Source organism: Martes martes (genome assembly GCF_963455335.1).
Source record: "Martes martes genome assembly, chromosome: 12".
Taxonomy (NCBI): Eukaryota; Metazoa; Chordata; class Mammalia; order Carnivora; family Mustelidae; genus Martes; species Martes martes.
The window spans coordinates 4,728,045-4,752,397 of record NC_137900.1 but is presented as its reverse complement, the minus strand read 5'-3'; the positions used below and the strand labels follow the sequence as shown (position 1 = coordinate 4,752,397).

Genomic DNA, 24,353 nt, shown 5'->3' with positions numbered 1-24,353 from the left:
AAGAAGTTGAGCAAGTGGGAAAAAAAATGTCAAAATCCACAACTTGGTTCAGAGTTGACCCCTCACTTGTTAGAGTAGGAGTCAAAACATAATGTCTAAAACAAAAACCAGGAAGGGGCGCCTGGGTGGCACAGTCGATTAATTGCCCAACTCTTGATTTCAGCTCTGGCCGTGATCTTGGCTGGTGAGATAGAGCCCTGCATCCAGCTCTGCGCTCAGTGTACAATCTGCTTCAGATTCTCTCTCTCTCTCTCCTTCTGCCCTCTCACTTGTGCTTGCACGTGGGAACACACTCACTATCAAATCTTTTTTTTTCCACTATCAAATCTTTAAAAAAAAGAAAAATCAAGAAATCAGAGCATAAGCATGTTAGGTAGAGATATGGAGAGAAATACCAGAGGACACAGATAAAATTGTTGAAGATGGTTGTATCTGGGGAGCAGGAATAGGGAAGGGCAAGGATAGTTGACATCACTTGTCTGCTTTGAAGATGGAGGGTGTGACAGATTTAAATATGGCCAAATTTCTTGATACTTCTCCCACTGAGAGGTGACAGTGTGTCCCCTCTCTTTGGTTCTGGCTGGGCTGTATGTTGTGACCTGCAGAATATAGTGGAGGGAGACTGGCACCTTTTGCTTCTGAAACCTAGTTGCCACCTGGGAGGAAACGCAGGGACAGGCACTGAGTGAGTCATCTTAGAAGTGGATTCTCCATCCCTGGCTGAGCCATTCCACTGACACTACGGGGAGGAGGCATGAGGGGTGCCAAATGAGTCCGGAGCAAATTGCTTTTTTGTGAGCAAAATTATTTTATTGAGATGACTTGTTACGCAGCAGGAGGAATGCATAAATGTAATCTACGTGAATAGAAGGTGGAACATTTGGATTATTTGTCCTGTTGAGTGGTGGTTCTTCTATTTTCTGTGAAGTCTTGGAAACACAGGAATCCCAAAAGACTCTTCAGCGGCTTAGTTCTTTGGACTTGTTTATTCAAAAATATATGTACCACCAACCCTCAGTTTGTTCCCTGTATTTAAGAGTCTGTTATGGTTGGCCTCCCTTTCTGTCTTACTTAGTTGCTGGAGGGGAGGTGGGAGAGGATGGGATAACTGTGAGTTGGGCATGAAGGAGGGCACTAGATATAATGAGCACCGGGTGTTAGACAGGCCTGATGAATCACTAACATCTACCCCTGACAGTAATACTACACTACATGTGAACTACAGTTTAAATCTAGAAAGAAAAAAAAATGTTACTGGGCAACCACCATGCTAGACACAGTTCTAGGCAGTTGGGACACAATAGTCAATAGACAAGATGACATCACAGCCCTCTGACGTTTATAATCGGTTAAGATATACATTAATAAATACTTTAATTCCAGATATACACATTGGGGCTCAAGGACCATACCTGGGGGCTGTCTCTGTAACACAACTCTTAAGAGAGTGTGGTTTGACTGGCGTACCTGTCTTGAATCCTAACCAGGTTGATTTAAGGAGATATTAAATCTGCTTCCCTCTTTGGACTCAAGAGTCCTGACAACTAACTAGGATTTTTCATAAGCCTCTGGTCAAACCGGAAATTTAGGCTTAATGATTCCTGGAGGCCAAGAACAGGAAAACTCTACTTAGCATCCTTCCCTGGTCCTCACAGAACTCTTCTGTGGTGCTCGGCTGAAATGTCTTGCATTTCAGTTAGTTGTTCATCAGGACACAAGTACAGAACTCAGACTGATTTGTATTCAACTTTTTTTTTTAAAAAAAGGACAAAACGGAGGTAAAGTATATTCTACACAATCAAAAATAAATATTTCAAGTAGCATATAAATTACACAAAGCCAAATTTGGGAAACACAAGTGCTCTTACCCACACATTTGAAAAGACTTTACATAAACCTTGCATTAGAAATACCTAGCATACTGAGGATGGCATAAAGATTATGTATAAAAAGTATTTGGGGGGATTATCCTGTGCTTTGTTTAAAAAAAAGAACAGGTTAAATTTTTTGAAGAATTCCTTAGGTAGAGATACACAGGAAATCCACATTAAAAGAGTGATATCGGCCAGGCAGATTTTGAATACTCCTTCACCATGAATACTTCTTATTTAAGATTATTTTCTGTATCATCCAATTTCCATAGGTGAGCCTTCTTCACATTCGTATCAAAACCAATGCTGACAGTTATTATTTTGGTTTCACTCTCCTTTTGGCATCTTTATGTTTCTTTCGGCAGTCCTATAAAAACATCACACCTTTGTTAAAAATAAATGTAAATTGTTTTCAAGGTGTTCAGTAACTATAAAGTAAAATTTGAGTTATTCAATGCGAGGATTATGGAAAACATTATGGGAGTACTCACTCTGAATGAACAGGGAATATTCAAACTTTTTAAATGCCTGCAATTGAAACTATATTTTAATCTCCCCAAAATCTCATGATTTACTGTTACTTAACAAGCATGGTTGGAACTCGGGCCCCTAAGTTGGCTGCTCTGCAGATTGCTAACCTGCACCAGGTGTGGCCCAACTTAAATCATGCCCTGCCCTGCACGATGAACATTTAAATCATGGTCTCAGGTTCACACCTTACCCCTACTGCTTATACCAGAAAAATATTAAAATAAAGATAGCACCACATCTAGGAGACAATCAATATGGAGATGCAGTTACTCACCATCCGCAAGCTGTTTGTTCTGGCCTCCCAAGAATTCCTGCTAATGTTATTTTCCACTCCTCTCCAGAATAAATCAGAACCTACTAGGGGAAAATCAAAAAAAGACAAGGCAGGAGATTAATGCCTTTAAAACGGATGGTATGCTAGTATTGGCATCATCAAGGGCTTCAATTCTAGTTAACACCATTTTTTCCCCCAATTTATACTAATTTTAAGAATATTTTATCTTTGGGGTACCTGGATGGCTCAGTGGGTTAAAGCCTCTGCCTTTGGCTCAGGTCATGATCCCAGGGTCCTGGGATCAAGCCCCGCATCGGGCTCTCTGCTTACCAGGGAGCCTGCTTCTTCCTCTCTCTATCTCTCTCTGCCTACTTGTGATCTTTGTCTGTCAAATAAATAAATCTTAAAAAAAAAAAAAAAAAAGAATATTTTGTCTTTTACAAAATGAAAATGTAGCACTGCTTACACAGCATAAACTTATTGTTTATGTATTATTTACCATTACGTATCTTGGTTTTTGTTTGTGCTAGGGTTTTAGGAGTTCACCAAGAGCCTGAACTTTCAGGGTCCTAGAAACAGGAGTTTTGCACGTCTAGCATCTAAGCAGGTCCCCATAACAAAGAAGTCCTTGTGATACTGAACGAGGGAGGGAGGGTGAGTTGGAGCCTTCAGCCTTCTAGGGCTTAATAAGCCAACCGGCATCAGTCTAATAGGGATGGTTTAACCACACGACAGGACCAAGGATCACAATTTTTGCCAAATACTTCTTTTCCCGGATGCATGTGACTCTACTGGAATGTGCAGTGGTGAGAACTGTGCCATTTCCTGTCCTATACCATTTAAAGGAGAAATGTACTTACCATGAAGTCTTTCATCATTCTTAGAAAAAAAGAAAAATCTAGTGGTCTCTTTCTCAGGTAATGATGCTTCTCTGAAGCAGGAGAGAGAGAGAGAGAGAGAGACAGACAGACAGACCTGGGTTAATTTCAATATTTCAGATGAAATGTTTACACTGAAAATATAAATGAACTATTCCTTAAATAGATCTGCTTTATGTTTTGCTCATTTTGCCCTGATTTAAAGTGACTCCACCCTCTCTCTACTCAACATTCTTCTCTTGTATCTGAAAGGTTGGTAACAAGAGCTGTTTAAGTCCCATGCTGGCTGCTCACGGTCTCATCCCACTATTACTACCCCATCTGCCAGTGTTTCCCGTGGTACAGCTCCAGGGTCCTCCTTCCAGACCAAGATCTTCATACCCCCACCCAGTGCTACCCAGGTTGAAGAAGAGGAAACAGGGTCTGTCACAAAAAGGCTCGAGAACTCTGAAGGAGTTGAGAAGAAAATGAAGTTGTCTTGTACACTTGTATCAGCATGTTGAACTCAGGTGTTACACTGGGAGAAACTGTTTACCTGGGGCTGGGCTTCCTGCCTTCCGTTTCTTCTTCAGCAACATCCTCCTCTTCAGAGCTGCTGTCTTGGAAACGAGGGGCTCCCTGCCAGACAACCTTCCCTGTTTTCACTGGCTCAGCTCTGTAGGCATCTGTATTGTCATGACAATGGAAGACAGGACTGTAGCTGAACACACTCATTTGGTCAGTTTTACCATGCACATGTATCTCTAAGTGTCCAGGATCTTAACCACTAATTTAAAATAGTATCTTTTTAAATTTTCAAATATTAATTGAGAAGATGTCTTATTTTTTGGCATTGCCAGGGTGATCTGATTAGGAATATACTAACAGTATAAAAAGATATAAGAACCAAAGGTTTATAAACAGGCAACATAATTTAAAAGGAACCAAAAGGGTGGCACCTGTGCTAGCAAGAGATGCCTAAAATAAAGCATGATGAAGTGAGACCAGGTGTCCCTGTCCCCCGTTTATTCATCAACGAGGAAAGGAACTTATGTGTACACTTTCAATTCCTAAACCTCTTTCCAGAACTGCTGAAAAAGCTGTGGACACTGCCCCAGGCTCCCGAAGCACCAAACTCATACTTCCCAGGTCACTGAGGGGTCTCAGCGCTCAGGGTTCTTACATGTGGTTCTCGGCTGTAGGAATTGCAGTCAGTGTTACACCAGCTCTGCTCAGACTCAATCCATTATGTGCAAGCTGCCTGAAGTGAAAATGTTAAAAAAAATTGTTTTAAAGTACCTTCCTTTTCATCTTTAGTGTCTGAATCAAAAAAGGAGAATGTGAATCCGCCAGGCTGCTCGGACCCTGTCGTCAGAGTTGGGGGGTGGTGGATGTCGACTTTCTCGCCATCGTGATTCTCACTGGAGGGTGTGTCGTCTGTTGTTTCACTGGTAACTTTTGTGGCTTGAAATATTTCTTTTAAGTCCGCAGCAACGCTATAATACATCTCTTTAGACACCTCAGGCAGCTTTTCGGCCTCCTCCCTTTGCTTCCTCCGTTTTGCTTTACTGCAGTGACATTTACAGACAAGTGCATCACAAAGAGACCATCAGCTGCCAGAGATTAGGAGAACACCCTGGAAAACTAATCCCATTCTTTCAACAGCCAAGAGGATCCACATATAAAACTCTACTCATAAAAGCAGAACATTGACCAGTAAGCTTTTAATACACAAAACTATGTCAAACAGCTCCAAGTATTACACATGAATTGTATCCTCCTCCATCCTCTGAACTACATTCCAGAAATCACACCTAAGATACTAGCTTTAAGAAAATCACTTAACGGCATTACGCCTGTAACCTTACCTGCAAAACAAACACTCTAAACTAGGTAATTTCTAAGACCTAAAATTCTGTGAGTTTTAAAAATTGGTGTAAAAATTTTGGTCATAATTACATTTTGGAATGAATTATAAACATGCTATGTCTACTTTGTCTTGATATGAAATGTTGATGTTACTATAAACCTGCTCTGCGTTTATTTTCTCTCTGATCTCAGACAAAAAGTTACATGGCTGTTTGCCAATATTGAGTTTTAGGTATTAAAAGATTAAAATCCTTTTTCCTATTAGACTCCACCCCACAAATCATGAGTAATACTGGGCCAAAATTCTAACTGTATTACCTAAAATAGTAAGTTAACAAGATAGTTATCTATTATAACTATTATAACTACTATAACTATTATAACAAGATAGTTAACAAGATAGTAAGTTAGCCTAACTGGTTCTTATTGGAGGAGACTATATCACGGAAAGAAACTTTTTTTAAAAGATTTTAATTTTTATTTATTTATTTGACAGAGAGAGAGAGCACAAGCAGGGGGAGCGGCAGGCAGAGGGAGAAGGAGGAGATTCCCTGGCTGAGCAGGGAGCCCGACATGGTGCTCGTTCCCAGGACCTTGAGATCATGACCTGAGCTGAAGGCAGACGCTTAACCGACTGAGCCACCCAGGTGCCTTGGAAAGAAACTTGTAATACTTCATTTAAAACACCAACCTGGCTAGGATTTAAGACAGAGATGCCTACGGAACTGAGCTCCACGAAAAATGGTGTACTTTAGGCAATTCCATGTGATTATCCTTGAAGCACCATGTGGTGGTTTTAAAAGTGGTCCAAAGATCCTTTGATTCTTTTTTAAGATGTGGAAGTTAATCCCCCCATTCCCTGGTGTGGGCTGGACTTCATGACCCCTTGGGGCATGCACTAAGGCAGAAGAGGGTGTGTGTGACTACTGAGGGTCACAGAAGGCACCGCAGTGCTCTCCTTGCGCTCCCCTGTTCAGATCAGCGGCTTTGGGGGAAGCCCTGCTTAAAAAAAAAAAAGTATCTTTTATGGTTTGAGATGGATGGAAAAATAAAAAGATGGTTTTGTGACATGAACAGATTATATGAAATGTAAACCTGAGTGTCTGGCTAATAACTTTATTAGAACACAGCCTCCCTCCCTCCCTTACATATTGCCTGTGGCCGCTTTCCTGTCACAAAGGCAGAGTGGAATCACTACAACAGACAATATACTGTCTTGATCTTTTTTTTTTTTTTTAAGATTTTATTTATTTATTTGACAGAGAGATCACAAGTAGGCAGAGAGGCAGGCAGAGAGAGAGAGAAAGAAGCAGGCCCCCCCGCTGAGCAGAGAGCCCGATGTGGGGCTCGATCCCGGGACTTTGGGATCATGACCTGAGCTGAAGGCAGAGGCTTTAACCCACTGAGCCACTCAGGCGCCCCAATATACTGTTTGATCTTTAACAGAGAAATCTGTAGACCTCAGTCTAAATACAAAGCAAATTGCTTTGTTAAGACCCTAGCCATAGCCCAGAAACCTCTGCCGTCTGGCCAGTGAGGCTCCTAAGGCCCCTACCAGTGGTGTCTCAGCAGAAGCCCACAGTACAATGACCCATGGCTGTGGCTCCTGCCTCATGGGAGTGAATCTCAAGATGATCACAGGAGACCCACAATATTCAAGAGAAATTTATGAGCAGAAACACCAGCTTGGACAGACAGGTACGTTCCACAATGACAAGGCTTTGGATGCCCACATTTCTACAAACAAAAAGCAGGCCAAGAATATCACTCAGACACAAATGCACACCACCACTCAAGAAAAAGGAAGGATGATCCAGAAGGCAGAGTCAAGAGCCACACAGAATCATTACCAGGCCTGCGGTTCTAATCAAAGAAGTCCCCACATTTCCCGGTCTGGACTTCGGAGCTGTAACCTCATGCCTTCTGCTTCCCTCAGGTGAAGAGCAGGCCTTCTGGCAGCCACCCTGTGTTTGCCTCACCACTGTGTGTTCGCAGAGGGACAGGTGACTTGTCCTGTAGTTCACAGTTCTCTTCTGTCTCTGATCAGAGGGACTGCACTCACAGTGTTGTACTCATTAGGCCTCATTTGCCTCTAGATCTTATGTGGGTGACAGCACCCCAGATTCTGAATAGATATTGTAACAGTGAGGCTTCTGGGCCATCAAGGGAGGGGTGAGCATTTTCTGCATGTGGCAGGAGTGTAAACAATCTGTGGCCAGTGGGCGGTTTATGGCAGTTTTAAATACGCTCACGTATTCCCCATTACTTCTCCCTTTAAGAGGTATTGTTTCCAAGCCCCCCACCCTCATCGGAGTATTTGAGTTGGACTTAGTGACTTGTTTCAAGAAAACTTTATAAGGCAGATTGTCAGTGTGTGACCTAAGACTAGGTCATAAAATACACTGTGGCCTCCTCCTCCTCTTTGGGGTCACCTGCTCTGGGGAAAGACACCACTCCCAAATAGCCTTCACCTAGTTTCCTGGCAGCATCTTCTGTAACTGTGACACAGTCATCAAAACTAAAAGGTTCACATCAATCCACTACTATTAACTAAACCCAAGCCTCGTTCTCATCTCCCCTTTCTCCACTGAATGTCTTGTTTGCTCCAGGACCTAATTCAGGATAGCACGTTGCCTTTACGGACTCTAACCATGGGGAAACAAAGGCATTAAGCCAGGCAGGGTTACTGGCTGCTCCACGGGCTTGCCATATTCATGAAACTGACGGTGCGACAGCGCAGGCACGGGAAACAGAAGCTCTATCACACTGGAGCATGTCGTGGACTCAACTGCTGCCCCGAAAAAGATACGTCCAGGCCCTAATTTCTAAAACCTGTGAATATGACCTTATTTGGAAAAAGGGTCCTTGCAGAGTTGGGAAGTTCCTTGCAAACAAGAGATTATCCAGGATTATTCAGGCAGGCCCTAAATCAATCACAAGTAACCTTATAATAGACACAAAGATGAGAGGCGCAGAGAAAAGGAGGCTATGTGAACAAGGAGAAACGCAGCCATGAACTACTATGGTCACCTGAGGCCAGGAGAGAGACAGGACACAGATGTTTGCCTCCGAACCTCTGGAGAGAACACAGTTCTTTTAGTAACCTTGACTTCAGACTCCTAGCCTTCAAAAATGCCAGAAAATAACTTTTGTGGTTTTCAGCCAGTACATTTGTGGTGACTTGTTACAACAGTCATGAGAAACTAATTCAAGGAGGGGGCACCACACTAGCCCAGGAGCACATGTCAAGCACACGCAGGAGATTCCTTTGTTTCAAAGTAGGACTTTCTCTACCAGGGCAATAATTCCACTCTAACTCTTCCCTTCCTGGTCTTCCACTAAATACAATGCAGGCCAATGGATGGGTATGGGTCACTATTTCTCTCAGGGTCTCAAATGAGATTAGTTCCTATGATCCTGCTACAGAGAGAAGCAGCTGATTTACCTTTCCTTTGGTTTATCATCGCTCTTCCTTTCGTAAGTGGCGTGGTCATGCCTCGTTGGATCGTAATGTACGACATCCCTGTGTAAACAACAGACAGGAGTAAGCTGGCAGAGAGAAATCAGAACCTAATGCAAAAAATTAATAGCAAATTATAATTCAACACTGGGACAATTCCAATTTTTGAACAAGACAAAACCACATGAAGTATCAGGATCTTGTTAGAAAGTCGTATTTTAAGTTACCCAGTTTTGAGTTTCCCTGAATCTTTTAATTAAAAATTAATTTACGGATACTGAAATAAATACAAATAAAATTGGATCTGCATAAAGTATTTTAGTGGACAAAGTGATTAAAAGTATAAAAAGGGGGATGCCTGGGTAGCTCAGTTGGTTAAGCAACTGCCTTCGGCTCAGGTCATGATCCCGGAGTCCCAGGATCAAGTCACGCATCAGGCTCCCAGCTCCATGAGGAGTCTGCTTCTCCCTCTGACCTTCTCCCCTGTCATTCTCTCTCTCACTCTCTATCAAATAAATAAATAAAATCTTAAAAAAAAAAAAAGTATAGAAAGGAAACTGGGGTCTCCTGGCTGGCTCAGTCTGTAGAGCACGTGACTCTTGCTCTCGGGGTCATGAAATCAAGACCCTTGCTGGGTGTAGAGCTTATTTTAAAGAAAAACCCCAAAAAAACAAAAGAAAGGAAAATTGATCACATTGTTGACTGTAGAAGCTCGTGTACAGGCCTTTCAATACACCAGTCTCTACAAATAATGCTTTTAAAATTTTCTATAATAAAAAATTATATTTGTATAGTTATACAGTTAATATTTAAACCACTGTCCAGCTGCTTCACTATTGAAAGCAATGTTGCTATGACATCTAAGCACAAAAAAAGAGAAAAAATTAAAAGTTAGTTTCTTGAAGTGAGCCAGTGGGTCCACGATAAGTATGTTTTTAGGGTCTCATATATTTTGCCAACTGCCCTCCCCAGGATGTCTAAAATAGCCTAGTTTTAAACTGAGTTCAAAAGGTACATATGTCAAAGGGAAACAGGGTGGAACAGGATGGAACATAAATCATACCTAAATTTCTTGGCAGGTAACGATCCTTTGTGTGCAGAATTGCTCACAGTGGTGTGCAGAACACTCTGCATGACGTCCAGGGCTTTGAGCTTCTCTGCAGCAAGCTCTTCTTCCTCCGCAGTTTTCTCGTCATTTACCTCTTAGAGGGAAAGGCAGAATTAGTATTCTTTTGGCAAACGTAACTTGAGCAATCTCAATCATAAAATAATCATCAAGCACTTAAACATGGGCAAAGCTCGCTGAGACAGGAGAAAGAAAAGTCCAGCCCTGTTTTCCCAACCTCCCCAACCCCAGGGCCCTCAACACCACAGGGAATCCAGAAGTCGCATGGCCAACGAACGAAAAGTCCCATTTCCACCTGAAATTATGAAAATGAAGTCTGCATTTGATGGCTTTCAGTGGCAAATCAAAGTTCTTAAGATAAAGATCGACAAATGCGGGGCGCCTGGGTGGCTCAGTGGGTTAAGCCGCTGCCTTCAGCTCAGGTCATGATGTCAGAGATCATCGAGTCCTGAATTGGCCTCTCTGCAGCAGGGAGCCTGCTTCCCTCTCTCTCTCTCTCTGCCTGCCTCTCTGCCTACTTGTGATCTCTCTCTGCCAAATAAATAAATAAAATCTTAAAAAAAAAAAAGATGGACAAATGCAACAGAGCAAGGTATTAATCACAAAACCACAGTGATTACAGAATGATTTTTTAACCACTCTAAAAATGTAACTTAAATTACATATCAACCTAAAAATGAAAGGTGGTAAAGGATGGCAACTCTTCTTACTCATAACATGTTAAAAGACAATCACTTGTTCTCTGGTTCAGTAATAAATGCTGCAGGAAGAGACCCACGGGTCCTACATACACAGGACATCATGGCCCCAAATGCTGTTATCTTCAACTACATGGAATACAAACATCAGACAACAAAGCAGCGAGTCTGGACTGCAGGCCAAAATACAGAGCTCTAAGCCTGACAGACTCCTGAATTCACCGCAGAAGACAAGCAACCAAGTAACAGATACCAGAATAAAGCACTGATTTGAATAAGTTCTCTACAGAAATATCCCCAAGTGTTTAAGGGTTCAAAGGAATAGAGAGTAGGTTCAACTCCATCAAGAAAAGCTTTATAAACCAGGCAGAGTCAAAGGCAGGAGAGAGCAAGCAGATCCCCTGATGGGAGGGCCTGCCAGGTACCGGGAACAGAAACAATTTGGGACCAGAAATAATAGGAACAGAAACAAAAGGAAGCAGGCACTGAAGAGAGTGCGAAGAGTTTACTTTAGGTTGGACCCGATGGACGTGCTAATATGTAACAACTTTCACTCTGATGTGTAAGGGAAGGCTGAGGCCACAGGAAACCCAAGAACCCTGGGCAGAATATATACCTACAGACAAAGGGAAAACCAGGAACCAAGAATTAGGACGAAACAAGAGTTACAGTGTGATGGGAGCAGAGGGAAGAGAACATGTGAAAGTGAACAGGGACAAAAGCCACAGACAGGCTGAAGAGGCTGGAGCTGGACGAAGTGAGCAAAGAGCCCGAAGGTCCGAAAGCAACGACACAGGACTCAGCGCCGCTCACGGTTCTGTCTGCTGCCGCCTTCTCGACAAACTGTGAGCAAGCGGCTCTGAAACGCAAGCTGGTGTGGACCCCGGAGAATTTACTCTCTGAACCCTGGTTTCCAGAAACATACACTACACAGAAAAAAATCACCTCAATGAGATCAGAGAAAGCATTTCCAACAAAAGGCCACTGCTTCTGAATTAGCTGCAATTTATTTTTTAATTTCAAGTTTAGAAGGCAAAAGATGGGACTGGCAATGAGAAACCTGGCAGGGCGGAAGGAATGGCTTTTGGGGGGACCTGAGGCCTCACTGTGTCCACAGAAAGAGGGCAGGATGAGCACGCCCATGAGCAGGGTGACAGGAAGTGCGAACGGTGAGGCCTAAGGCTCGGGATAGATTAACTCAGGGAGGACAGAGAAGTCCAGAGACGGGAGAGGCAAGCAGGGACCTCACTGGAAGGGCCGCCCTCCTGGCCAGATGGGAGGTGAGGGCTTTTTTGAAGGGTAAGAGTGCAAGGTCGTGTAGAGACAGTTTGGAGGCGCTGCAAAGGAGGAAGTCCTCGGGAGCATCACAGCTGTGAGACGCACCCGCATCGGGACGACTCCGTGGTGCTCTGCTGCTCCCACACCCACCCCTGGCATGCACCCTGGAGGGAGGGCAGATGCTCAACTATCTCCCCCAACCTCACCAGGGCCCCTCCAGCCTCCCCTAGAACGGGACAGGACAGAGGAAGATGGTCTTTGGTGGAAGCTATCCTCTCCTACCCTTTCAGGCAGCTTCAAGCCATTGAAATTTTCTGAGTAAAGCTACCCACAAGCTCAAGGAGGACTGCGTAAGCACCCGTGGGTCACAGGCCTCACAGTTCCGAGTCTTGAGGCGCAGTTTCTCCTACACCAGATGACTTCGCAGGGTCCCCCAGCTCTGACATCAGGACTGTTTGGGCAGGGACATATTTACCTTCCTGTTCCTCTTCACTGTCACTTTCCAGAAATCGGGAGTCCATGCGGAATCTGTCGTCAGTGCCGAAATGAGACTGCAAGTCCAGGAGCTACACAGACACACGGATAGCTGGGAGCCGTGTTCCCAAGACCGCGCTCCCACAGGAGCCCCTCCAAGTGCACCTCCCTCGCCCGAATTCACTACATTAGTGTTGGCATACCCTCACCGACCCACGAACCACGCAAATAAATACCGGAAGCTCCAGGTCAGCCTGCACTTACCCGGAGGGAAAAACCCTGTCACCAAGGGCCCGCAGGTGGGATTATTTTCAGTCTTCACTAACCTTCTGCCCGGCTCTGCCCTCAAACTGAGGTTTAATTCTGAACCTGTGACTGTCGTCTTCAGACCCAGATTCTTCATCCTCGCTGCTGTCAAACAGCCTCCCAGAGGCTCTGTTCACCGACTCCTGGAACACAGATGCACACGGAAGTGCTTTGTTAACAGCGGAGGCCATCTGCGATTCCTTCTTCACGAAGTCGTCTTCTCACACTGAAGAACCAGGAGCCCAGATGCATCTCCCAGGACTTGGGTCACTAACCCGGAGGCTCCCTCGCAGTTGGGAGGAGGGGGTGCAGTTATTACAGGGGACACTTCCTGCAGGGTTCCACTACCACTTATGCTACCTGGCAGATGATGTGAAGGATGGATTCACATGGGGGAGAACCTCCAAGGTCCCTGGTGTTGGTGTGTGGTGGTCAGGGGTGCTGGGGATCACTGCAGCTCAGGAGGGCTTGATGTTGAATGTGGCAGTTCTGGGGAGGACCTGGTGTGCAGCAGGCAGAAATGGACCTGCGAGAGTGGTGGAATGCCCACATGGGCTTCCTGGGGTACTTACCTTCATGGGCTCCTCTCCCGGGTGGCTTTGCTCCTCTGTTTCACTGTCAGAGCCAAAGATGATATGTGTTGGCTTGTCCTCTGCATGACCATCCTAGAGCAGTCGACAAAGGCATTACACCGTAAGAAAGCCCCTTGTCTCCATCCCTCACCAAGGCCTCTTCTCCTTCCTTAGAGTGAACACCACCATCCACAGTGTTTCCCAAGATGGAAACGTTAAGACTTCTTCCTCTCCATGTTCAGTTGGTCCTCAAGTTCCAACTATGGACCTAGCTGGTATCTTTTAGATCTATTCCCATTGTCACTGCCTTGGCTCTGGCTCATGACCTCCCAAAGACTCCCTGGTTCCAGATTTCCCAATTTGACTTGTTTGTCATGGCCTAAAAAAATCTTGCCCAGATTGTGGCTGGTAAATGTTTTCTGTAAAGGACCAGAGAGGAAATATTTTGTAGGCCACATATAATCTTGGTTCTTCTCTTTAAAAACCCTTATAAATGTAAAAACCATTCTCGGCTTGAAGGTTGTACCAGAACGGGCCGCAGGCTGGACGGCCAGTGAGCCAGTGTGTGCAGATTCCTGTTCCATTACATACGTGAAGCGAATCTTCACCCTTTCCTTTCCATGTTCACAGAGTAAAGTCCAACCTCCACAGCCGTCCCACCACTTGCCCTGCTCCTCTCTCGGGCATCCTCATCTCTGCATATCTCGGTTACGCTGACTGCAAACTGCTCCCTTCCCACAAATGTCTTTCCACTCCCTTCCTGCCCACCTGCCACTACCCAACCAGTTTGCACCGATCCTTCTACCTTAGACTCGATTCAGGCTGAGGAAGGCCCCCCGGCCCCTCCTCCTGGCTGACTTGCTGGGGTGTTGGGGCACTCTTCTCTCTGGGCCCTGTGCCCACCACCCTGTGGGACAACGACCACCAGAGGCAGGGACCACGATCCTCATTCCGAAGTCTTAGCACTAACTGAAGTCCTGGAACTTCGCAGACACTTACAGTTGTTGGAAGAATGAATAAAGTCAGTATCCTGAATCTTAGTGAGATATGTATCACCGGCAAGTGACTTATTTGCAAATTCAGACACATTAGGACATGTCACTAAATTATGCCAGTTATAGTTTCCAAACGAAAAGAAAACATGAGGAAAACTTGACATTAAAACAAGTAAGAATGTTTTCAGTAAACAAAGTTCAAACTCAATTCCTCTGGTATATACTAAAGACGCAAGGTGACAAAAGCTTCTCACTCAAGGGACACGGCATGAAACAAGTGGGTGCTGGGACAAGAAGCTTGGAGGGGCACGCCAACCCTCACGGGAAGGAAGGGTGGCCTTATGGTGCCCAGACTGCAGGCAGTGCACTCACCAAGTCCGCCAGGGCGTCATGAACCAGCTTCTTCCGCATTTCCTTTGTTTTCTGCTTTGCGTCCAAGGCTGCCAAGCGCTTTTGATTGTCTTCAGCATGCTTCTCCTTAGCGCGAACATCTGACCGACTGTTCACAGAAAGTGGGAAGTTGGTGTTGCTTCCCCGAGCGTCTCTCCTGGAGGAGCCCTCCAGTGCTTTCCCAGGCATCGGGGGGCTGCGCTGTCCAGAGCCTTCTCCAGTCTCCCCTGTCCCGTGGCGGCAGTCTTCATCAAAGCCTACCTTGGGGGCCTTCGCACCAAGACTTAAAGATTTATCTTTTAATGGCAACAGACTAGAAATAGGATTTCTACCTCCCTCTTCTGAACTGCTAGGGGACACCATCTTAGGATCCTGGCTCTGGAAAGTAGAACGCCTTTTTTGAGGCTGAGTTTGGTTTGGGTCATTTGTCTTCTTTGCATGTTGGAAAGGAGTTAGTTTGCTTGATGAGCCATTAGCAGGTGGGGACCCCTTCTCCATGGACATGCTGCTGGGATCAAGTTGCAAGGAATTCTGATCTTTATTTCTATTGTCAGAGGCGACACTCTCTTTCAAGGGTTGTTTTATCGATTCCTTTCCATAGAGACAACCTACTCCCTTGAAAGCCTGGAATTTTGGCTTTACGTTGTCTTCCTTCGGTTTCTGTTTCCCACAGGTGTTCTCTTCTCCTTCTAAGAGGGCAGCCACAATGTCCTCAGGACAGATACACGGCCGGGCTCTGGGCAGGCCACCCGGAGTCCTGTCACACTTGGTGGTGGTCTCCTGGCCATCACCACCACTCTCAGGGTCTTCTTCTGGAACCTGCAGGTCACTGCCAGCCAGCTGTTCTAGATCAGCTAAGGTGAGCCGCACATGGAGGCAGTTTCTCATCATGGCGTCGTACTCCTCATCTCCTGCAGACTCGGCAGATTCTGATGCAGAACCCGCATCTTCCCTGCTGCTGCAGTGGGCTGTGACCCTGGGACTGATGGCTCGCTCTGGGTTGGTCTTTCTTTTCTGTGCTTTAACACAATTACCGGAAAGCTCACAGTTTTTTCTACTTTTTGAAGATGTTTTCTTGTGTGCAGACTTTTCCATTTGTGAAAACTCTGCACTGTTTTTGACCTTACCAGTCTTCTTCTTTGCTGTGATGATCTCATCTGTATCTCCTGAATCATAGTCACAATCGTTTCCCACACCTGCCGCTGTTACAGAACACAACTTGGGAACACCTGACCTGAAGTCTCCCCCTACGACTTCAAAGGGCTCATCTGCAGAGTCACCCACTGAGGACCGTGTAGTTTTCCCCAGGCTTTCCTCTCTCTCGATCAGTAGTCGTATCTCTTCTTCAGAATCGGTATCATCACCAGACCTGTGATTTCTGTGCCTGGTAGTTCCCATGCCAGAAGTCTGAACAAACACATTGTTAAGTTTCTGGCTGTGAGAAGCAGGGACATGGGGTAACCGAGCAGTAATGCGCTCACAGGGTGCTTCCCGTGCCACCTCTTGTTGTGTGGGATGCAGACTCCCGGGGACCATGTGGGGTCTTCCTCTCACAGCTGGGGAAGCAGCAGACGCCTGGTTCTTCTGTCCTTTGATCCTCTTTCGGGGGGAGCTGTGAACAGCACAGAAGTCCCCTCGTCGCTTCTTACTCATTGGGTCATCTCCTCCTTCCAGTTCCCAGGTGAGGCTGGACACAGGGGTGGCATGTGTGACATCCTCTGTGATCTTCTTTAAGTTGTGGCAGTATTTTGAAGGATCATACTTCATGATGTTACCAGAGTCAAGGAACAAAACACAGGCACTAGGTTTTAGGAACGCCTGTCAATGTGGTGAACCACGGGGAGTACGGTTTGACCTAGAGCTGATCACTTACTCACCCTGCCCTCCCTTTTCCATCAAACACCATGAACACTTCACTAGGTGACCTTACGGTCTGTGGCACTGGCCATGTCCGGAGTTAAAACTGAGCACCATCACAGTTAATTGGCAGAAGAGCAAACCCATGCAGGTTTTCTGTAAATCTGAGCTGATACCGTCAAGCAGAGCACAGAGGGGCACCCAGCAGCAGACAGCTGGGTGCTGTATGTCCTTTACTCCAACTGCCTTGGCCATTCCTGCCGCCTCAGTCCTGGCATATCATAGTTCTGGTTCTCCCACCTCAGTAACATCTATTCCACAATCTACGTGCTCTCCACATCTTGTCTTTATTAGGAAGCTAATAATTCTTTCCTAGGCCTGTTTTGTTGCTGACACTGTCCAGAAAAATTCTAGTTAATGTCAAAGTGCTGTGATGACAGCTAGCATTTGCTGGTTTCGTAACACATATGAATAGGCAAGTGTAAGTTGCTTTCAGTGATCACTCCTGAAAAATCCTTTCAGGAGTTTAGTATAGCATCTACTATATTAAATATATATATATATAAAAAAATATGTATATACATGTTATATATATATATATAGAATGCTATTGAATGCATGCCAAATAGGTGAGGTGTGCCAGGCAGTGTCTGTTGTCAGCTTCACACTGTCCTTCAACATCTCAGAAGGCTGAGAGGAAGTCAGCTTTTCCAGACATTAGTGCTATTGGTGGGAGAGCAGAAAGAGATGTAGCCAGTTCTCCAGAGGCCCTGGGGCACAGGAGCTGTGACCAATGAGGACACCCCTCTCTGCTTCTCTAGCCCCAGGGCGGTAGTGTCTGCCACAGCTATTAATCTCCGGCAACCTGCCCATCAGCTGCGTGCTCCCTCACACTTGCTGTCTGTACTGCATCCCCTCGGGAACACCTGCAGCTGCTTCTGCTTCCCTGACTTGCAGGCAGGGTTACAGCTTGTCCATAAGTCCACCCCGCTGGGAATTCCCAGATAATCTGACTTCATTTCCTCAAGGGAACAGCCCTCCACGTCTCCTCGTCCAGCATGCACACTACTTCTCCGCCCACCATTCTCCTGTCTGTCTACATATTCCTATCTACTGTTTCCTCCTGCCTGGTCCTCTTCCGATCACTTTCTGCTAATGCAAACCATGCCCCACCTCCTCCAGCACCTTCTTCAACCACAGCCAACCCCTTCCCCCTTCTTTAGCACCTTGGTCAATGACTGAATCCATGTCAGCCAAGACAGGGGACGTAAGAGTTAATCAGTACAAGTGCTTCACTGCCGTCACTCACTAGTATAAAGCCTCCTCACATGAACCTCTCATTGCTTCACACATGGAAGCACGGAAGTCTTACTCTGCCTAGAAATGAACATAAATATTTAAGCATCGAAGATTAACTGACAGAGACAGGGAAATTCTAGTGGGATGAAGTTAATTTTTGCAAGTATCCATCGTTGTGGTAAATAAGAAGTTACTCTGAAAGGCCAACTGCAAAGGATATTTTACGTTTATGTTGATTCTTTAGGTGAAGGACAGGTAAGACTCTTCCAAATTTACTCACGACCCAATTCTAAAAGACAAAAAAACAAAAGAATACATTTACTATATATATATGTTACAAATGGAAAAGAATAACCACACTGCATAAATACAACTTTAAGAAAAATCAAACTCACAGTGGGCCATGATGACTGTTGGGTTCTGTTTTTGATGAGAAAACAGGAGTTCTCAAAAAAAGTGTATGAGGAAAGAAAAAAGAAGGACAAATGGGGCAGCTATCAGTCCCACATAAACCATGTAGGACACTAACAAAAAACAATCATTAAAACGGCAAAGTTGGGACCAGCCTGTATGCTTCACCACGGATGTCCCTGGGGAGACCTACCTCCGCTCGGGTTTTGATTTCTTCCCGTAAAATGAGGGAGCACTGTGCTTACCCGAGACTTGTAAATGCACTGTGAAAACGGTAAGGCACTGCCTACGTTAAGTGCTTCAAAGCGAGGGGAAAAGCAACTGCTCTAGACATGGCACCCATGCTCTCCCGGGCTCAGGACTCTGCTCCTGGGCTACTCAGGCTGCCAGCGAGACTCACTTTGTGCCCTGGCACTTCTGTCCCTGGCACAGCTTTCACATGGAAATCCAGCACTCCCATCTTTTCTAAAAAGCTGGTGTTGCCTATTGCTGATTTTTCTTTCTTTGCCTTTGCTTCTTCTCTCTCTTGGGCCAATCTGAATAAAAAAATACATATATGTAAATAAGAGAGTTAAAAATAACCAACCAAACAATTAAGTGCTTTCTTTCAGTTTTTATTTTTAATACTGTAAAACTGTCTGACTGGGTGTTGTACATAAACGATGAATCTTAGAACACTGCATCAAAAACTAATGATGTATTTTATGGTGACTAACATAACACAATTAAAAAAAAAAAAAAGAGCTGTCTGACTTTATAGTGATCATTTAGGGCCTTGAGAGGCCTTTTCTCCTTTGCTTACTTACTTTTAGCATTTTCTCCATCCTCAATCCCTTCACTCTTCATGAGGAAGAGGTGTCTTTCAGAGCCCAAACTGCCAAGTCCTGATTATTTCTACCCTCTTAATGAAGAGAATGCAGGATGCCATCTGAACCTTCCAATTCAAACTCCCCCACCTTATTCGGGCCTGGACAGCTGCACTGCCCAGTCCTCACGGGCCTCTGCCTCCGGTCTCTTTTACATCCCACTTCCCAGAATGATGGTCAGACTCAGGCTCCTCAGGTGCGCCTGCCCAGACACTCCCGAGCAGCAGCACAGCTCGCTCACCCTGCTCAGGACCAGGGCTCCAGTTCCGACACAGAGTAGGCACCGAACTGCTACTGGATAAAGTCCCACCACTACCCCGTTCACAGAGGCCCTGGGCTGAAGAACAGTCAGATTCTCACTTTTCTCACCAGACCAATCCTTCAAAATATGCCTTCAGTAGGCTGCTCGCCACTTGTTTCAGACCTTGCCACTTCCTGGGCCTAGAATAATCTCATCAACTCCAGCTGTATATCCCTAAACTATTTCCTATTTAGAAAACTCCCAAACCCATATAGTCCTTTCTCCCTGACAATAATACCTTGCAGAATCTTAAAACACTCTAATGGTTATTACACTGTCTTGTTCTTAAATCACTTACATAATTAATCTTATGCCTCTCATTCAGGGACTTCCTATCATCTTCGTGTCTTTATGTGACTTTAGCATTAACAGCCAAAATCAACGTAAGCAATTTGGTAGTGTCTATTAAAATGTGAAATGTACATAACCCTATGATAAAACAACTACCCTGTGGATATAAACCCAAGGAACCCATGCAGTATGCAGGAGCCATTCTCAAGGGTCATCCATTATGAGAAGCAGAAATAGTCTAAATGTCCATCGTCACGGGGATAACCAAGTACCCTATGGTATGGCTATTTTCGGAAATAGTAAAAACAATCATTACAAAAAAGGGGAAGATCTACATCCCCACAGAAGGTTGTGTTTACAAAGATGAAATAGGTATATATAGTTGAAGTTAAAACACATGTTGAGGGCTCCTGGGTGGCTCAGTCGGTTAAGCGTCTACCTTCGGCTCAAGTCATGATCCAGGACCCTGGGATGGAGCCCCTGCTCTCCGCCAAGCCTGCTTTCCCTCTCCCTCTGCCTGCCACTCCCCTTGCTTATGCTCTGTCAAATAAATGAAGTCTAAAAAAAAAAAACATGTAAATGCATTGCATGATCTTTTTTGGTGGGCGTGGGGTCATGGGGAGTCACAGTTGAAAGGATTTTAGCTCTATTTGTAATGTTTGAATTTGCCAAGTATGTAATAACATTATTACTTGATAGTTTCAAATCAACTAAGTGAATGCATAAAACAATTTACAATATAACAAAATAGAGTTTAAATCCATGCAGAACACTTCTTTTTTTTTTTTTTAAGATTTTATTTATTTGTCAGAGAGAGAGAGAAAGCGAGAGAGCGAGCACAGGCAGGCAGAGGGAGAAGCAGGCTCCCCGCTGAGCAAGGAGCCCGATGTGGGACTCGATCCCAGGACCCTGGGATCATGACCTGAGCCGAAGGCAGCCGCTTAACCAACTGAGCCACCCAGGCGTCCCCATGCAGAACACTTCTTACCTGTGCAAAAAACTTTCTTTTGCTAGCTGAATTTGTAGTGTTCCACCTTTCCATCTTGTTTTATTTAAAACAGACATACCTAAAAAGCAAAGAATTATTACTCAAGTACACGACAATGCAAAAACACATGGCAGCATATGCTTTTTCTAATTAATGCCAAGAAAAAGAGACACAATAAAGAAACCGCGACCTCAGGAGAAAAGACCTAGGTCCTGGTCTCAGCTGAGCCATCCACCCCAGGAGACCTTAAGCTCTCTATTGTCCAGAGTTTCTGGAAGGACTGAATGAAGCAATGTGTAAAATGTAAAGTGAAATTTATCATTCCTCCACACAGTGATACCAGGAACCTCTGGTGAAACACCTGACATTTATTTAACATTTTATGGTTATCTCCCACTCTAGAACTAAAAAACATGAATGTAATTTCAGAGAGTGAATTGGAGGACAATGAAATCCTATAGAACTTTTATTTATCACCCCACAGTAATTATCGTCGTGCGACTTGCAAATAAATTAGGTGCAAATGACTAAACTGTGTTTCGACTCCTACGCCCCAGTAGCTGATTTTTCTCAATACCTGCTATCACCTTTGTTAGTAGTAACTATGAGCAGAATTTCTACATGGTCGGTACTACGCTAAGTACCAACATATTACTCAATATAATTTTTGTTGTGATACCATGAGGTCAGCAGTATCTTTGTCATATGCCAGATAAGAATATTGGAGCTTCTGGGACGCCTGGGTGGCTCAGTTGGTTGAGCGGCTGCCTTCGGCTCAGGTCATGATCCCAGCGTCCTGGGATCGAGTCCCACGTCGGGCTCCTTGCTCAGCAGGGAGCCTGCTTCTCCCTCTGCCTCTGCCTGCCTCTCTGTCTGCCTGTGCTCACTCTCTCTGACAAATAAATAAATAAAATCTTAAAAAAAAAGACTATTGGAGCTTCTAGTTTAAACAACTTGTCACAGGTCACACAGCAAAGCTGATGTGTTCTTAACCACTACTTATTTCTCACTGAATGAGAGGAAAGATCAATTTTTTTTCCCCAAGGAGAACAAAGAAGACTGATGGCTCTCTTTCTCCATTAGCATGTTCTCTTTTCAGTGTCTTGACTTTCCAGCCTCTAATTATTCACACACATTCCTGCATCAATTATCTCCCCCTCCTTCTTTGTTGAAAGCCAGTTTGCCCTCATCAGCTCTACTAAACTTAACCAATAGAGATTTCATAATTTTAGGGATATCATCTTATAAGAGCATATAGCGAAGTCCTCTCCTAACAGTGCTTAATGACAAGAATTAGCTGCCGGAGAAACGAACACACCAGGGAGGGGAGAGTATGGCATAATATCCAGTGGGCTATGTGTTATCAGGCAGTTTCTATGAACATGTGTTCTCTTGTTCAAAATATTCGAGAATACCATTTTTGGGCAATGTGCTGCCCTATGTCAGCTGACACCAAATGGGACGGACCTAAACTTGCTGAATTGTAGGATGCTGGAATTCTCTCAACCACGGCTATTTCTCTGGATGTTTTACAAGGGGCTGTTAAGGTTTAGATTTAGAACCAAAGTTATTTTAAGTTACACAGTTACATGGACTGGCAAATAGAATAAAAAACATGTAACAATCTTACATTTGTTCAGATCTGCTTCTGCTACTTCAATGTTGATATATGCAAAGACTTTCTGTGGGTTTCCTAAAAAAAAAAAAAAATAATAATAATTTATTTAAACTCTTACCCAGAGTACAATGTAAAATGATCAAGTTTCTAAACTTAGTGACTCTTAGAATTTTACTCTTTCAAAGAAAAATCTTGTTTAGTTCTCACAGGATACAAAGACTGCATTTTTCTAAGCATATTTATCGAATTATTCCAAAAGAAATTAAGCCATCAGTTAAAGAAATGTTTCAATTGTTGTATGTTAGTGACATTCTATACAACAGGACACCAACACCTAGCAAGTATTAGAATTCTAGCTTTGGAAATTGAAGCTTGCATATTTCAGAAAGCAGAAGTCTTGGAATTTAGAAAGTCTTTCGATTTCAGAAATGTATTCTGGGCAGGTTCCACATTTTACATAACACCTTCAAGGCACAGGGCAGGAGGTTGGCACACACAGAAAGTTATCTTATAATGAAACACATATAACTTTCAGCGTTAGGGCTAACATTCACTCTGGGGTTCCATTATTTTGTGATACTAGATATAAATTTTATCTGCCTTTAACAACCCATGAAGGACTACAAACGTACCTTGGTCATCTTTCCGTGTGATGATCTCCACATCAGAAACTTCTCCAAATCTGCTGAACTGATTTTGTAGGTCAGCCTTGGAAATGTTCTGGCCAAGGCCCCCCACAAACAGGCGCTTCACTTCTTTGTTGGCTTTCATGAAGGCTGCGCAAACACTCAGTGTGTTCTAGTGAGAAAAACAATTTTCTATCTACTTAGAAGAGTTCTTTCCCTTGGTTCTTCTCATATCTGAGAAAAGCCCCCCAACTCCTTTTCCTGCACCTTCTAATGTCAAATTGGTGGCCTGCACCCCTGTTTCACTTCCTATTGCATCACTTCCAAATTTTAACCCTGAGACTCTGCTCCAGCCCTAAATCCATGTTTTCTACAAACGCACTTTGGGACAGCACCTCTGCGCACATACAGACGACCCAGGTACCGGCAAACTCTTTCCCTCTACGTGACCACAGTATTAGACTCTACCCCCTCTCACTTATTCATGCATATTTTAGGTGTTTTTCCTTTATTCATTCACACAGTCATTTATTGACTTTAACAAAAGCTGACAGAAACGGGATGTGGCCGGTTAACATGCTAAAGACAGCTCTCCGCTCCGGAGCTCCTCACAGTCCTCTGAAATGTACACAGATGCTACAATCACAATTCTATTTCACAACACAAGCCCCTTCAAAGTGCTCTTCTTCAGTCACAACGAGAACTGATACCACAGCTAATACAGGCTTTTTTCTTTTTTTTTCCCCCACACGTGCCAGCGTTGTACGAGGCAGTTTGCAAGCCTCTCGTTTTTCGACAAGCAGAGAGGTGGTCATCCAACGCCATTCGGAGAACTAATGGCGAAACCACAACTATACACCAGATCTAGTCTCAGCTGTAACTCCTGACACTTCCCTAGTGTCAAAAGACCTCGGCCCTTCCCACGCCACGAACCCACTCCTCACCACGCCGTCTTCCGCACCCGGTTCCGCCGGGATCCCTAATTTCTAGTCACGTGGCGCAAAGGGGGCGGTCTGTCTTTCTTCCTACTGGATTTCCAATCCAGCGTGCTAAGGTTCCGGGACCACACTCAGTTCCCCAGTTCTCTTTCATTTCGTTTGCGGTCGTCTGGAGTACCGCGATGCCTCGGTCATCCTTCCCTCAATGTCTGCAAACGAGTCCAAACCGAAACTCCCTAATTCATACTAAAGACGAACAGAGCCTCCGGTTTTTTGACTCCTGGACTAGGACGGCGGAAGTGGCAGAGCGGACGAAAAATACAGAGGCCCCTGGTCACGTGGTCCCAGTACCCGGTCACGTGGCCCAAGAACCTCCTCTCTAGTGACGTATTCGGTCGGGTGGCTCCAAGGTTCACTGTAGGGGGGTGGGTGCCGCGCCCTTGGGCTTCGAGTTGGA

At 44.7% G+C, this 24,353-nt stretch overlaps 1 protein-coding gene across 2 annotated transcripts; it reads right to left on the bottom strand.

The window, feature by feature from the left end:
* Window positions 1-793: 793 nt before the first annotated feature.
* On the bottom strand, window positions 794-23,944 carry NOL8 (nucleolar protein 8). Of its 2 annotated transcripts, none has more exons than XM_080819928.1 (17): window positions 23,903-23,944; window positions 22,965-23,130; window positions 22,345-22,407; window positions 20,715-20,793; window positions 18,669-18,804; window positions 18,078-18,146; window positions 14,684-16,471; window positions 13,317-13,409; window positions 12,765-12,887; window positions 12,440-12,530; window positions 9,926-10,064; window positions 8,848-8,925; window positions 4,833-5,101; window positions 4,090-4,219; window positions 3,537-3,607; window positions 2,677-2,759; window positions 794-2,238 (listed from the first exon to the last, which is right to left on the bottom strand). In XM_080819928.1, the coding sequence occupies exons 2-17, from the start codon at window positions 23,101-23,103 to the stop codon at window positions 2,188-2,190; spliced, it is 3,402 nt and encodes a 1,133-aa protein (XP_080676054.1). In that variant the 5' UTR covers window positions 23,104-23,130; window positions 23,903-23,944; the 3' UTR covers window positions 794-2,187. The 2 variants fall into 2 exon arrangements, with proteins under 2 accessions (XP_080676054.1, XP_080676055.1); XM_080819929.1 differs by having other exon boundaries at window positions 2,677-2,756.
* Window positions 23,945-24,353: the final 409 nt, after the last annotated feature.